Genomic DNA, 14,254 nt, shown 5'->3' with positions numbered 1-14,254 from the left:
GTAAAAGTGTCACATGATTATTGAATAAGCTGTTTGAGAGAGGGGGGGAAAGGAGGGAGAGAGGGAGAGAGAGAGAGAGAGAGAGAGAGAGAGAGAGAGAGAGAGAGAGAGAGAGAGAGAGAGAGAGATGGCAGATGAGGCACCAACTTGCCAACTTAAAGGTTTATATGAAATATTTATGTCATTGTTGTCACTGGATTGACCAATATAGATCAATGTTCTGAGTGGGGGATAAAGCCTTCAAGACTTGACACACACACACACACACACACACACACACACACACACACACACACACACACACACTGGAAACTCCTTTCACACCCAGATATTTTCCCTTCCTTTCAGTTCCATGGTCCCCTGCCATTGGTCTGGAAGCTACATGTTTACTACATTTTGCTGTGTACTTAACAAAGTCTCGGTTAGACGTTTTCCCTTTCTTCCCAAGGACTTTGGAACATTCCCACTGGGGTTTCTTTGCAATTAGGCAATTTCACACAGAAAGGCTCTCCACATCAAAGTCAGCCATCTCCACTTTTGATGCCTGGCTTGCTCGACTCTTATATCTTGACAACCCTGCGGGCCTCTTTGAGAATACCAACAAGAATAAAAGTTCTACCGTTGTGGAAACTACGGACCATTGGATCTGAGCAGGGCCTCAAAGATGGTCCAAACCTGAGCTTTTCAAACTTTCACCAAGCCCAGCAATAAGAAATAACACACTGGGTGTAGAGTAATGGATCCGTGGTTAACACTGCAAGTCGTTCTTCCAGGGGACCCGAGTTCAGTTCCCAGCACCCACATCAGGCAGCTCACAACCACCTGAGTCCAGCTCTGGAGATCTGATGCCTCTGGCCTCCCTCACACGCACATACCCACACAAATACACCTCACTAAAAAATAACAACAACAACAACAAAAAATACCGGATCTTTTTAAACTGTTGATACACAGTCCCATTACCAATACACCCATACGTAATATATAAAATTTCAAGAAAACCCTAATTCCCTCCCTCTGTGTAATATACCTTGTGAGCTGTTCCATCGTATTTTATACCCCCTCTTTGTAAAAATGGTCCAAACTCACTAAGCTGAACACACACCCACCAAAGGATTTGTGCCACGGTTGGAAAATCCAGATGTGCCCTCAAGTCCCTGATTTCCAGCTGAGGAAGCCCAGTCTCTGAGCCATGGCGCAGATCCCTGGGAGTTGTGCAGTAGGTGAGGAGGACCTAGCTGCTCTTTCTGACCCCACGTTCAGTCCCCCACCCAAGTTAGTCAGACCAGAAACAAGCAGGTCATGGGAAAACAGTAGATTTTGGTAATGTGCAGTTACAAAGCAGAGACCTAACCTCTTCTGTTATCTCTTGCACAGCCAATTCTGGTCCAAGCAAAGTCACAGTTCAGGGGCTCTGACACAGTACTGGGGACAATTTCTCATCAGTTATGATCCTCACGTATGGCCAAGTTAATGTGCGCAACAAGAAGGACACTGTTCAGTGACAGTTCTAACCAATCGGATTCACTGGTGGTTGATACGATTTTGTAGACTTGCTTCAGCTCCCTGGAATTGTCTGGTACCACCCCAAGCATACTGTGAGCTTGAGGGGAATATTTACTGACTTGTAAGCAATGTATCATAATGGCACCGAGAGAAAAGAACTACATCGAGATAAGGAAATGGGTCACTTCCTCTATGGAAGGAGAGCATGCATTCAAAATCGGGGGTCTCCTAAGAGCTACTTGTTATGGGCAAGGCGCACAACTTCTCAGCTGCCAACCCCGTAGCGTGATCCCATGAGTTAACCAAGAAAAGCATTTCTCCTACCAGGTTTGGCTCCTACACAGCAAGTGTATAAACTGCTGACTGTTGCCTGAGGCTATGCCAACTAACCAGCAGAACAGGGAACCTGTTGAGAGCAGGCTATGCCAACTAACCAGCAGAACAGGGAACTGAGCTGAGAGGGAAGGTCAGAGCGATCTAGTTACCAGTGGATGGTGTCCATGTTCCAGCATGTTCTACAAAGCACATTTCTAGCTATCATACCATGAAAGAATGTCTCCTTACAGAAGCAATGGAGATCACAGCAAACGATTCAGTAAATAGCCTGCAAATATGCCGTAGACAACAGACTGCTTACAAAGCCCGCTGTGCATTTGTGATGGATGGAGCTTTTGACCTGATGAAAGTCCAAAGACAATGCCTTAGGAGCCATGGCTGCCTGCGCCTGACAAAGCCCATTGTACGGTGTTACTTGGCATGGTGGGGGAGCTGTGTGTGGAGAGCATTAGTCATTGCTAGGATTTTCAAGAAATTGTTTAGAAAGTCTGAAGTCGGGAACAGCAGAATGAGTGCTGGAGGCCCGCACATAGATGCTAGGAATGGAGCCTCAGTTTCCCCTCTGGGGAATGTGAGTAACTGCAGCAGCCTTCTAATGTGGCCCAGAAAACTGCTGGGGCTCACTGTGTAGAGCACTTTACAGTTACTGCATAAGGGTTAGCTTTTTTTGTTTGTTTGTTTTTACGAGACAGGGTTTCTCTGTATTGTTTTGGAGGCTATTGGTCCAGCCTGGCCTTGAACTCACAGAGATCCGCCTGCCTATGCCTCCCGAGTGCTGGGATTAAAGGCATGCGCCACCACCGCCCGGCAAAGGTTAGCTTTTATCAATAGCAAGACCTGGGTGAGCAGATGACCAGTGAGGTGAAGTACCACCCATGGCCAAAAGGGGTCCAGGGGCCACTCAACTTTAACCGTGTCTGAAGGGGGCAAGTTCCCTAAGTGGGTGAGAAAACCCTGATGCCTGGGACAGAAACCCTGAAGCGGCATCGAGAGATCTGAGCGGCTCTTGCTTCTTCCTCTCTCCCCGCAGGTGCCTTCGTGGTGTGCTGGACCCCAGGTCTAGTGGCGCTGCTGCTGGATGGCCTGAACTGCAAGCAATGCAACGTGCAGCACGTGAAGCGCTGGTTCCTGTTGCTGGCGCTGCTCAACTCCGTCATGAACCCCATCATCTACTCGTACAAGGACGAGGACATGTACAGCACCATGAGGAAGATGATCTGCTGTGCCTCGCAGGACGGCAACGCCGAGAGGCGCCCTTCCCGCGCCCCCTCCACCATCCACAGCAGGAGCGACACCGGCAGCCAGTACCTGGAGGACAGCATCAGCCAGGGCCCTGTGTGCACTAAAAATGCCTCCTAAACCAAGGACACCTCCGCACTCTTCCCCTGGGGAAAGCTGTTGAGAATGCTAGCCTGTCTAACGAAGCTCGTCTAGAGGCACGGACTGAGTTGTTTGAAGCCTCCCTGAATCGCTGCTGGGTTGTTGGTTTTTTTTTTTTGTAAGTTTTCATTGTCAAGGAAGATGAGGTACCCCATCTAGTGAAAGTTCACAAAAAGGGGAGACGGAAACAGTGGGTTCCTGGTTGTGAACGGCTCAAGTCATCCTCCAGCTCCCGGCTCCGCCGCCTCCATCTCGCTGCCATTGTCTTTGCCTTTTCAAAGACAGCATTGAAGGGTCTAGGTCAAAAGAAATAAGTAGCGGTACTTGAGCCTCCTTGTGTAGCTGCCAGACTCTGCGTAGTTGTTTCCGCGTGCATTTAAAGTGTTCAAAATGCTTTAGCAGTGGGCTTTGTTTTCCCCCCAAAGAAACCTTGGCCAGGAACTAGATGGACTGTAGGAATCTGGGAAAAACCGGTACAGGCTCTGAAGTAAACTTGGCTTATAACCACATGAACTTCACAAGGAAAAACATTTATTGAAAAGAACACTGAAAAGGTGGACTTATAGAAGCTCTTCTGGGGTGTGAAGAGCGTGCTCAGCGTGGGTGTACACCCACCTCTGCTTATACAATTCAGCTTTAAAAAAAATAAGAGTCCCCTCAGTGATGGCGAGCTTGATTCACGGTCTCCTCGGCTTTCCAGTCCATGCTAGTGGCTCTACAGAGTACCTTTGTGTTCTAACAAGAAGAGGGAAAGCACTTGTAAACCAGCAACTGTATCGCAGAGTAAAAGATGGTATTGGCAGTCAGGCTGGACCTCTTCCAAATAATGTGGACTGTAAGTGTGACTAGAGCCTCAGTCTTGTCTGTCTGGATACCACTGGCAAGCTTTCTGGATTCAGTGTGCACAGCAATTGCATAATTGAGTATTCTACCCAAAGCTGCCGGCATACTTTACCTTTCTTACAGACTGAATTTTGATCTTGTATTTCTCTCCTTTGAAGACCAATGGAAGGCACATCATTTGAAAACAAACAGTGTTTTTCACACACATAGGCTACTGACCAGTGTTTTCTTTGCAAGTCATTTAGAGTATAATCTGACTTATCGTAAGAATAACTCCAAGACCAGTACTATAGTATTTATGTAGTTTGTAAAAGTTTACATGTTTTCTTTTTTTTTGTTCTTTTTTTTTGCTTTTGTGATATAACATCTATGTGCACAAACTACTTATAATAAAAGGATGTAAGAAGTTATGCTTTGAGATATAATGGTCTAGGCTATAGAAATTATAATTTGAAGTCTTAGATTTTTACATGCTCGCTGCAGTAGGTGGATGTACCCAAAGCTTATGTTAAAGCTACCTATAAAATAAAAATTTAAAAGAACCTTTTCTCCCTTGATGAGGTCCATCATTGCTTTTTATATTATCTAAGCAAAAATATAGCTTGTGGTGACTGTGACTCGCATTTTATTACAGAAGAAAAATCAAATTTGCGAAGAAGTATGGACTGTTGGCATCTTATGTAGGCACTCTGAATCTACAGCTGGCCAAAGGGTGGAGGACTGAAATTGAATTCCAGTCCCTGAATAGCTACTAAGGGATCTTTAAAGGTTTTATTTTGAGGCAAGAACCATTTTTAGTGCCCTGCATCCGAGTGTCATATTCAGAATGGTGTCTGGAGGGGATCCAAAATGCGGAAGCACAGTGTGGAAATATATAGTTTTTGTTTTTATGCTCACACACGTCTGGAGAATGGCACAAGAATAGGGAATTCGGGTATATTTGGAAATGATGATTGGAGAGGTTACAGAGTTCACTGAGACCACTCAGAAAAATCCAGCCTTTCATGTTTGAGGGGAATAGATGCAAAGAAAGAAGGTTCTCCTGGCAATTCTGAGACCCCCAAATCCGCAAATCTTACCTGCACTCACTGCGGTGTTCATACTGAACAGCTTACCCAGACCAGACCTTGTCAGATTATTTGAGTCTAAGCACAGATGACGCAAGATCTCGTTTCTGCAAACTCAAGGTTTGTAGCCTTGCCTGTGGCGTTCCGACCAAGCTGTGTTGTTGAAAGTAGTCCAGAGTGGAGACTGCTGGTTTAGAAAGAAATACATTTTTCTAACACAGTGTTTTGAAATTTCTCAGTGAAACACAATTGTGTTGCAACTGAGTGGCAGATGTGGGGCCCATTTGAGACATTTGGAAGCCCTGAGTTTGAATACAATGACAGAATTATCCTGATTGCAATTGTGCAGTTGGAAACACAGCCAATAATAGCTTCTGACATCTGTGTGTGCCTCCAACTTTGTGAATTCCTTTGTGAAAACCGATAGCTTGATGATTTGTACAGATGGTAAAGCTCAAAATGAGTCCTGACGCTCTGAGCGTGTTTCCAGCTGACATTCATATTGTCCCGGGATCAAGGTCCCAGCGTATGGGGCAGCAAGTGTGACTGTCGCCTACATGGAGGTCACAGGGTTTGCTAAGCTCTGTGTAGATGAGCCCGTTAGTCCTCTGAACAGTGGTAAAAATATCTGGTCCTCTTTTTCTCATTGGTGGAACCAGTGGAATAAAGGCAAGCCCTGTAAAGACACCATGAAGGTGACTTAGTGACAACTCAAAACTCGTTAGAACCTGGACTAAAAGTAGCCTCAGCATTACCCTTACAACACGATGCAGCTCACTGTGTCCTGAAGAGAATTATTAACACACACAGCAGATCTGACTTCTGGGAAGCTTACCATAGAATCTCATTCCCTTTGGGGATCACTAAACATGGTGTTAGATTGGAAATGTCCCCAGGGCCTTCCAGTTTTATGTACTGTTTTTCAAGCAGTACATAATGTTGAGGCCAGCACTGCTTAAAGATGAGAATTTTGAAAGTAAGAGAAAGTACGTCTTATGTGATGGATGCCCCCCCCAAACACATCACACAATCTGCTTGCAATTAAATATTAGTTTCCACGGAAATGGAAGCGTTAGTAGGCACGCTGTTGCGGGTTTTTGTTTTCTTGGTCCCGCTGCTATATCTTATCATTTTCTCCACTGTGTCTTAGAGTGTGCTCTTTCTTAAATCATCAGATGGCGGATTATCGATCACAGTTGTCACGGGATGGAGTCTTTTATCATCTGTAACATCTGGGATAAGATTTTTGTGCAAACGGTAACACATGGAACCTTGACTTGTGTGTGTTCGTTTCAGAGCACAGAAATAAGAGTGTGTGTCCCCTGACTATGGGTTGGGCTTAGCTTTTAGTTTGAGGACTGAACCATTGCAGAGGTTTACAGGAAGTCCAGAGGGCAGGAATCCCAATTATACCTGGCACTGAGGAAATGATTGAAAGAATGTTTTGAACTTTAAACACAGTCTGATGCTAAAACCATACAGAAATAATAAAGATCATACATATTTAAAAAATATGTGTGTCCCACCGTTCTGTGTAACACACTGACTACGGTGACAATCAGTGATCATGGTTGGAAGTTCACTGGTCCAATCAGCTTTGGATCTTACATGGTTACATTTTAAAAGTTGCAATTTTATGCATTGGCACATAATATTTTTCTGTAGCAGCGGTTTCAAACTTGTACCATCCAATGTCCATAAAATGCACCTGCACTTAATTTGCTGTTTAGATTAGAGCTTGCACACTATACAGTAAGGTTTGTTGAATAAAAAGGGGAGGGCTGTGTACCATAGCCCATGCTGCATCTTTGTCTACATTAGGAAAAATATCTGCTACTTCCGGAAATCACTTTTACATTTTTTATGTGTGTGCACGTATGTTCATGTGTATGCATGTTCTTATGTGCAGTGTGCATGTGTATATTCATGTATGAGAAGTTCAGAGGTCAGTAACAGGTGTGATTCACCAGGACATGGTACACCTTGTTTTTTGAGGCAGGGTCTCTTGCTAACACAGATACTACTAATTAGCAACATTTCAGGTTACAAAATCAACATACAAAACAAGAATCTTTCACACACACTAATCAATGGATTTGCTCAGAAAGAACTTAAGAAAAATATCCTATTCACAGTAGCACAAAAAAGTACCCATGAATAAACTTAATCAAGGAAACGAAAGACCTGTAATGAAAATATTAAGACACTGAAATAAGAAGGAATAAAAAGGCCTTCCATGCTCCTGGATTGGCAGATTTAATATGTGAACATGGCTATACCACCTAAAGTAATCTATAAATTTGATGTAATGCTCCACCAATATGCAAATGATCCTCATGGTCATCGTTGCTATACAACCACGGACAATATCTTGACATCATCCATCCCTCATGTCTCTAGGATCTTGACACAACGGTGAATAAGAAAGGTAGACCTAAAAATCAGCCAAACTCATTAAGAATATGCCTTATTTTCCTTGTGATCATAAAAGAGAAAATGGATCAAACAATTTATAGAATGGAGCAGTTTTTGATTCAAGGAGAAAAATGTTTTTTTGAAGGAGAGTGACATTAAAGTTTCTTTATTTGATAGGAAGAGGGTTATGACTAATGCACCCGTGAGGAAATTTTCATGAAATTATCTTGATATAACACATGTGGAAACTAAAACCCACGAGGTTGAATGAGTGTTCAAAATAAATTGTGACTAAATCAAAAGTGGACTTTACTTAAGTTCCCCCTGAGATACTCTCTACTCAAAAACTGTTTCTTAATAACTGTGTGTAACTTCAGATTCTGAAGATCCAATGTTTATTGATAATGCTACCTAATGAAGAAGGCCTTTACTCTTAGAGCACTTGAATTTTTGAGAGTATATGCTAAAGAAATTATTCCAAACATGGAAAGGGCTTTGTACACAAACGTGGTTAACACAGAATGATTTTTGGCAACTAGGAACGTCTACACTATGTAACTACTCAAATGTATAAGAAAACGTACTACGACTGCCCAGGCCTCCATTGTGGGACTCTCATATACTAACCAGGTGACATTGAAAAGTTACTCTGTGCCTCAAATTATCTGCCTTTTAAGAAAGATGATAATTATGTCTCATACGGTTCTATGGAGCTTACGGGGATCAAAGAAAACACCGAGAATAGGGCTGGGCACTGGGCATGCATAGTTACTGATGGATGCTTCTTAGCAGGTTAAAGTTACAGGCACGAATAATCTAATATCCAAAACATGTATATTATAGACTTTTCTGATGAGCTGAATATTGTATAAAGAGATGTGTCCTAAGAATGACTTTAAAGACTTGGGTCAGAGCTATTATGAAGTGGAGTTGATTTTGCAATAACACGACACCAGAAATACCCCAGGTGGGATGATGAGAATTCAGCTTTAGATGTGACATTTGATGTTGTTGAGACAGAACCCAGGTGGAGATACCAACAAGGCAGCCAGGTAAACACACCTGGATCTGAGAGACTCTCGTGTATGAGTGACACTAAAGCCTGAGCTGGGGACTCACTCACTCAGTGAGAGGGGACTCACTCAGTGAGAGGGGACTCACTCAGTGAGAGGGGACTCACTCAGTGAGAGGGGACTCACTCAGTGAGAGGGGACTCACTCAGTGAGAGGGGACTCACTCAGTGAGTGAGTGAATGCAGACACAAAAGCAGGTTGGAGGCTCTGCCTCTGAGGACTCTCGGTGTCTGAAAGACAGAGACACAAGAAGCCAATCAAGGAGACAGAAGGCAAAGGCCTTGCTGAAGGGAAAGATCCAGAAATGCAGAGACCATGGGGTGAACAGCTATGTCAAGCACTCCAAGTCCAGGCTTGAGGTTTCACTGTTAATTTGGCCTTAAAGCTTTGAGGACATTGACAAAGTAGTTTCAGTGGAGTGGTGGGGATGGAAGCCAGCTTGAAATGGGTTCAAAGGAAAATGGGAAGAGAGGTTTGGAAGCAGGGAGGACAGGCTATTTCTGAGGCAATTCTTGTTTTGTTTTGTTTTTCCTGAAATGGGACCACAGAAACAGAGTAGCAGCTGGCGGGCCATGTGAGGTCAGTGAGGGATTAGATGAAGGGAGGAATGGGTGACAAGTCAGGACAGCAATGACAATGAGAGAAGGAACGGGAAAGATATTCATGAAGGGCCTGGTCACGCAGGGACATTCCACTCACAGTGAACGGAGAGAAGACAAGGCATGCGTGCTGTGAGGGAGACACAGCGAGGAAGAGAGGTACGCGCCTGCTTCCGCCCATATGACAGGTAAATGAGCGTTTCAGGCTGTGAGCAGGGAATAATGCTAAGTCCGGATGAGTCAGAGAAAAGGATAAAGAAATCGTAGTTCAAGCCTTACAACAGATGCTCCATGAGTGAAAATAGCAAAGACCTAACACAGTATGCATTTATCCTTCAAGAAACAACCCATGTAATGAACTTATCAAGCCAGGGAGGTCTCTACAAGGAAGCAGGTAAGGAAGCCGACTATCAGAGCCCAGCTGGAAGCTGGGCACCGTGCCAGCCTGGCGAATGAGACTGCCCAGGAAAGAGCAGCAGAAACTTCAAGGAAGCCCTGCCTGGTATCAACACACACCCTACCTGTCCCTCATCAACACCCCCCCCCATGGCCAGGAAACCCATGGAGGACAAAGTGCAGCAGTCTGAGGGGAACTGTCAGGAAGGATTTATAATCTCCCTCCCCCACACGACAGAACCCCAGGAATACCGAGGCTGCAGAGATCACCGGCTCCCACCTCCCCAGCTCCAGCACCGGCTGGAACATACCAGAGCCTGAGGGGTCTAAAAACATCATGCTGCATCGAGGGCCAGTTAAGCCAGAAATTCTCTAAGTTTTTTTGTTTGTTTGTTTTGTTTTCAAGACAGGGTTTCTCTGTGTAGCTTTGGAGCCTGTCCTGGAACCAGCTCTACAAGACCAGGCTGGTCTTGAACTCACAGAGATCTGCCTGCCTCTGCCTCCCGAGTGCTGAGATGAAAGGCGTGCGTCACCACCGCCCAGCTTCTCTAAGTTTTTTTTTTAATTCTTATTTCCAATTATTTAAGTTTCACTCTTGCATACATGTCTCGTGATGGTTTTGCTTTTGTTCCTGTATTGTTCTGCAGAGTTTTAGGCATTTTGTTTATTTCTCCACCCAGTTTGCTATAAGACACTCCAGCTACACCTCAAACTTTCCCTCTTATCCATTTGTCTTTTCCTGTTTCTCTCATCTTTATTCCCTTCTATTTTATTTCTTAATTATAGTCTTCCATAGAGTTAACAATATCTAAATCTGTGGATACTAACAGTATCCTCATTTTCCCCTTCCTGTTACTTTTACCCATCACACCCTGAATATATTCCATCTTATCTTTGATTGTTTATCCTCCATCAGTTATAGAAGTCCAGGGGGCCACTGCTAACTGACTACTAGGACATTTACATGATAGTAATACCAGGAAGCTCATACATGAGTGTCTCTGAGATTGAAATGCTCTTTATCATAAGTGAGGGAAAAATAAAAATTTCCATGATAAAAAGAGATTAAAGAAATCCATGACTACTACAGAAGATACTTGAAGACAGTCGTTCAGACTGAAGAGGGAAAAAATGATGCTCGAGGCCACAAGAAAGAATAAACTTTTCGAATAACAGTTAAGGAAGAAAGAAAGGAGAAAAATCCAAATACTACAAAATCAACAAAATGACAGGATAAATGCAAACCTTACAACAGTAGCTTAGTGTCCTCAGTTTCCCAATGAAAAGGCACAGGCTAGTAGGTTAGAATTAAACAAATCAGTAGCTACCTATGGGCTGCCTCTAAGAAATGCCCATCACTACAGAAGGAAGACCCTGCTTTAGGGTGAAAGAATGTCAAAGAATGTTCTGAGAAAACGGACTAGGAAGTAAGCAGGTGTCACTGTTTTCATGTCTGACAAAATAGACTTCAAAGTAAGACTAAGAAGAAAAATAAGTCCCTTTATAGCGATTTGGGGGGGAAATCCATCAAGAGGACCTTATGATTACAAACACACGTGTCCAATTTCATGAAACACTGGATACTACTAGATGCAAAGTAACAGCAGTATCTGTGCACAGTATGGGTTGGGAGGGACTTCTAAGACCCACCAGTAGCTGAGGAACTACTGGCATTGATGATTGCTGGGGGAAGAAAAGCCATCTTTCTTTAGGGATGTAGTCACTGGTAGGTTGCACACGCTTCAAAGAATATCCCCACATCTGTGACCATACACAGGAAGCCATAGACTAAAGGGTTAGGTAGAGATTCCAGTCCAAGGTCTACTATAAACCAAGTAGCTAGATATTTAGGGTGTGACCATCCAGAAAGACCATAAATTCCCTCCATCTCAGGCTGTCATTGTGACATGTACAGTGTTAAACTGTTTTACTGGGCAGTATCTAGACTCCTCTGCGATGTGATTTTCTGAGACTTGCATAGATTCTCTTGCATTCAAAGTGACTGCCGTATGTAGTTCAGGTTGGAAACCATAAATGAAGGGTGTACTGTTGTAATGTAGCATTTCTTTTCGACATGCCCATTGACCTTCATGTAATACAATATATTGACCCACAGTCAAGGCAAGGAAGGAAGCAAAATATGATAATTACTGAGTCCGCAGAAATGGTAATGAAGTTAACAATCCCTGGCATATGGAGGCATGGAGTATTACCAGACACTCAAGGTTCTAGTTATGGGTCCTTCTGCCTCCAGAGGCATGTGGTCTTGGGGCATGCTAGAGTATATAAGATGAGGAAGATTGGTGGTTTGGATTCCAATGCTACATCTTTCCTAAGTTGTCACCCATACTGAAGTAATACAGTTAAAGTACCCAAGTTCCTTCAAATAGTCCCTCATCAAACTCCTGTAAGTAAGCCACTCGTTAGTTCGCCAAGATGGGCTTGGGTGAAATCATTTCTTTGGTCTGTTGGCATCTGGCTTGGGTTGACTAGATGCTTCCTTACATATCCCTAGGAAAAATCATACAATGGACACTGAAAAGCCTGAGACCCAGGAAATCCAGCTTGAAAATTCAGTGTGCATTGAATTACGTAAGTGTGGTAATCGATGTAACTATTATAATTCAGTGGGAAGGAGCCAAGTGGGGGCAGGGAGTTAATACCTATTCAGTACCCACTGTGGGAAGGGAATTGTGCTCAGCATTTTACCTGCTAAGTCTTGAAAACCCCTTAGTGATAAGGATAGCAACCTTCAGGGTGAATAACCCAAGACTCAGAAAGGCAACGCAGGAGGCCAACATCTCTACAGCTTGTGCGCCTGAAAGTCAGAGGCTAGATCCAGAACCATGGGATCCCAACATTTTGTTCAGGGTTCTGAGGGATATGTGCAAGTTGAACTGTGTGTTAAAAGACCAGGTTTTGATTCTGAAGATGCAAAAAAGGCTTCTCAGAGGAAAAAACACAGAAGTAATAGTAGACATGGTAAATGCTAAGGAAATGGCTTAGTCAATAAAGTGTTTGCCTTGCAAGCAAGAAGACTGGAATTTGATTACCATAAACCACATACCCAGCATGGTGGAAAGCGTTTGTAATCTAAGCAATGTCTAGATGGAAATCAAAGATATGCAAATCCCCATAGTTCACTGGCCAGCTAGACAAACTACTTAGAGACTCTGTCTTAAACAAAAGGTGGAAGGAAAATTCAAGATTGTACTCTGATACACACACACACACACACACACACACACACACACACACACACACACACGGCTGGCGGGGAGGGAGGGAGAGAATGAGAATAATGAGTGTAAGGAATTGTAAGGAAAAAGCTTGTCTTAGCCAGATGGGCGAAAGGAAAGGAAAGAAAAAAAAAACTGACCAACCAGCCAAACAACAAATGAATCAGGAGAGGGTATGCTCAATATTCTTGACTATTCAGCAGTTGACAATGTACTTTGGCCCAAGAAAGCTGCATTGCAAAACTCCTAAGAGAATGTTCCCTTCATTGTTTGTACAATTCATTATTTTTAAAAAATGGTAGCTGTTGGGCTCCATAGAGATGAAAGACGGCCTCTAAGCATAAGCTCATTATCGTCTGTCGCCATGGCTGGGGAGCTTTCTGTGTCCACAGAATCTCCAGATCTATATTTCTGCAGCTTTAATCCCGGGGTCGATATCCCAATGCAGCGCTGCACGTAATGAATAGCTAGCATTAAGTGATAAAGTAGGCCACTGTCTTTCATATTATTTGCCTTTCAGGCCAATCAATTTTACAGCTGTCTATCTGTGTGCACGGGAGAAAAAACTTCTAAAGACACCTGAGAGTCATATGAAAAACTGGAACAGGCTGACAAAATAAATCTTTACTTCTCCCACCTCCTCGTAGCAAAGAGGCCCACAGCAGACCACTGGGCATGCGCACAGAGCAGTCTCAGGCGTCTGTGGTCCTCTTGATTAGCTTTACAGAGTCACTCTGCATTCCCCTGTCTTGGCCGGTGAGCTCAGCCTCTTACACACCGTATGATGCGCCCCCGCGGCTTGTTCACCTACCGCATTAGTTTCTGTGCTAAAACACCATGACCAGAGCAACTAGCAGAAGGAAGAGTGTATTTGGGATTATCGTTCAGAGGTTAAAAGCCCCGTGTGTCAGGGAAACCTGGCAGCAAGCAGTAGGCATGGTGACAGGAGCAGACAGCTGATGCCTCGTGGTTTGAACCACAAGCGTGAAACCCAGAGAGAAACTGGAAGTGAAGAGGCTTTTTTAAAAATCTCATACCCATCCTCCAGTGGTGTACTTTCTCCAACAAGGGAAACCACCTAAGCATCCCCCAAACAACGCCGTCAACTGAGGACCCGGTGTTGAAATGCCGGAGACGATGGGGACGTTCCCACTCAAATCACCTCATTTACCTTCTCACGGAGTCACACAGTTGGGTCACTTTGGTATGTCCTAAAAAAAAAAGGAAAGGAAAGGAAAAACTAGCCTTTCTCCAGCAGTGCTGTTCAATAGCCTCTCCTCCCCGCCTCCTCTCTCCCTGTCTGTCCCCCTCCTCCCCGCCTCCTCTCTCCCAGTCTGTCCGCTCCTCCCCGCCCTCTTAGTAGCTCCAGTCCCAGGGGGATCCAGTGCCCTCTTCTGGCC

General features: G+C 44.1%; 1 protein-coding gene across 1 annotated transcript in view; it reads left to right on the top strand.

The window, feature by feature from the left end:
- Lpar3 (lysophosphatidic acid receptor 3) overlaps nt 1-4,607 on the top strand; it is a 68,332-nt gene extending 63,725 nt beyond the window's left edge. Inside the window, 1 exon segment of the mRNA XM_040751637.1 lies at nt 2,873-4,607. Coding sequence (XP_040607571.1) covers nt 2,873-3,201 — 329 coding nt within the window. The 3' untranslated portion in view covers nt 3,202-4,607.
- The last annotated feature ends 9,647 nt before the right edge of the window (nt 4,608-14,254 follow it).

The sequence above is a fragment of the Mesocricetus auratus genome, unplaced genomic scaffold (genome assembly GCF_017639785.1).
Source record: "Mesocricetus auratus isolate SY011 unplaced genomic scaffold, BCM_Maur_2.0 Super-Scaffold_100009, whole genome shotgun sequence".
NCBI lineage: Eukaryota > Metazoa > Chordata > Mammalia > Rodentia > Cricetidae > Mesocricetus > Mesocricetus auratus.
This window is presented reverse-complemented; position numbering and strand designations above follow the sequence as displayed.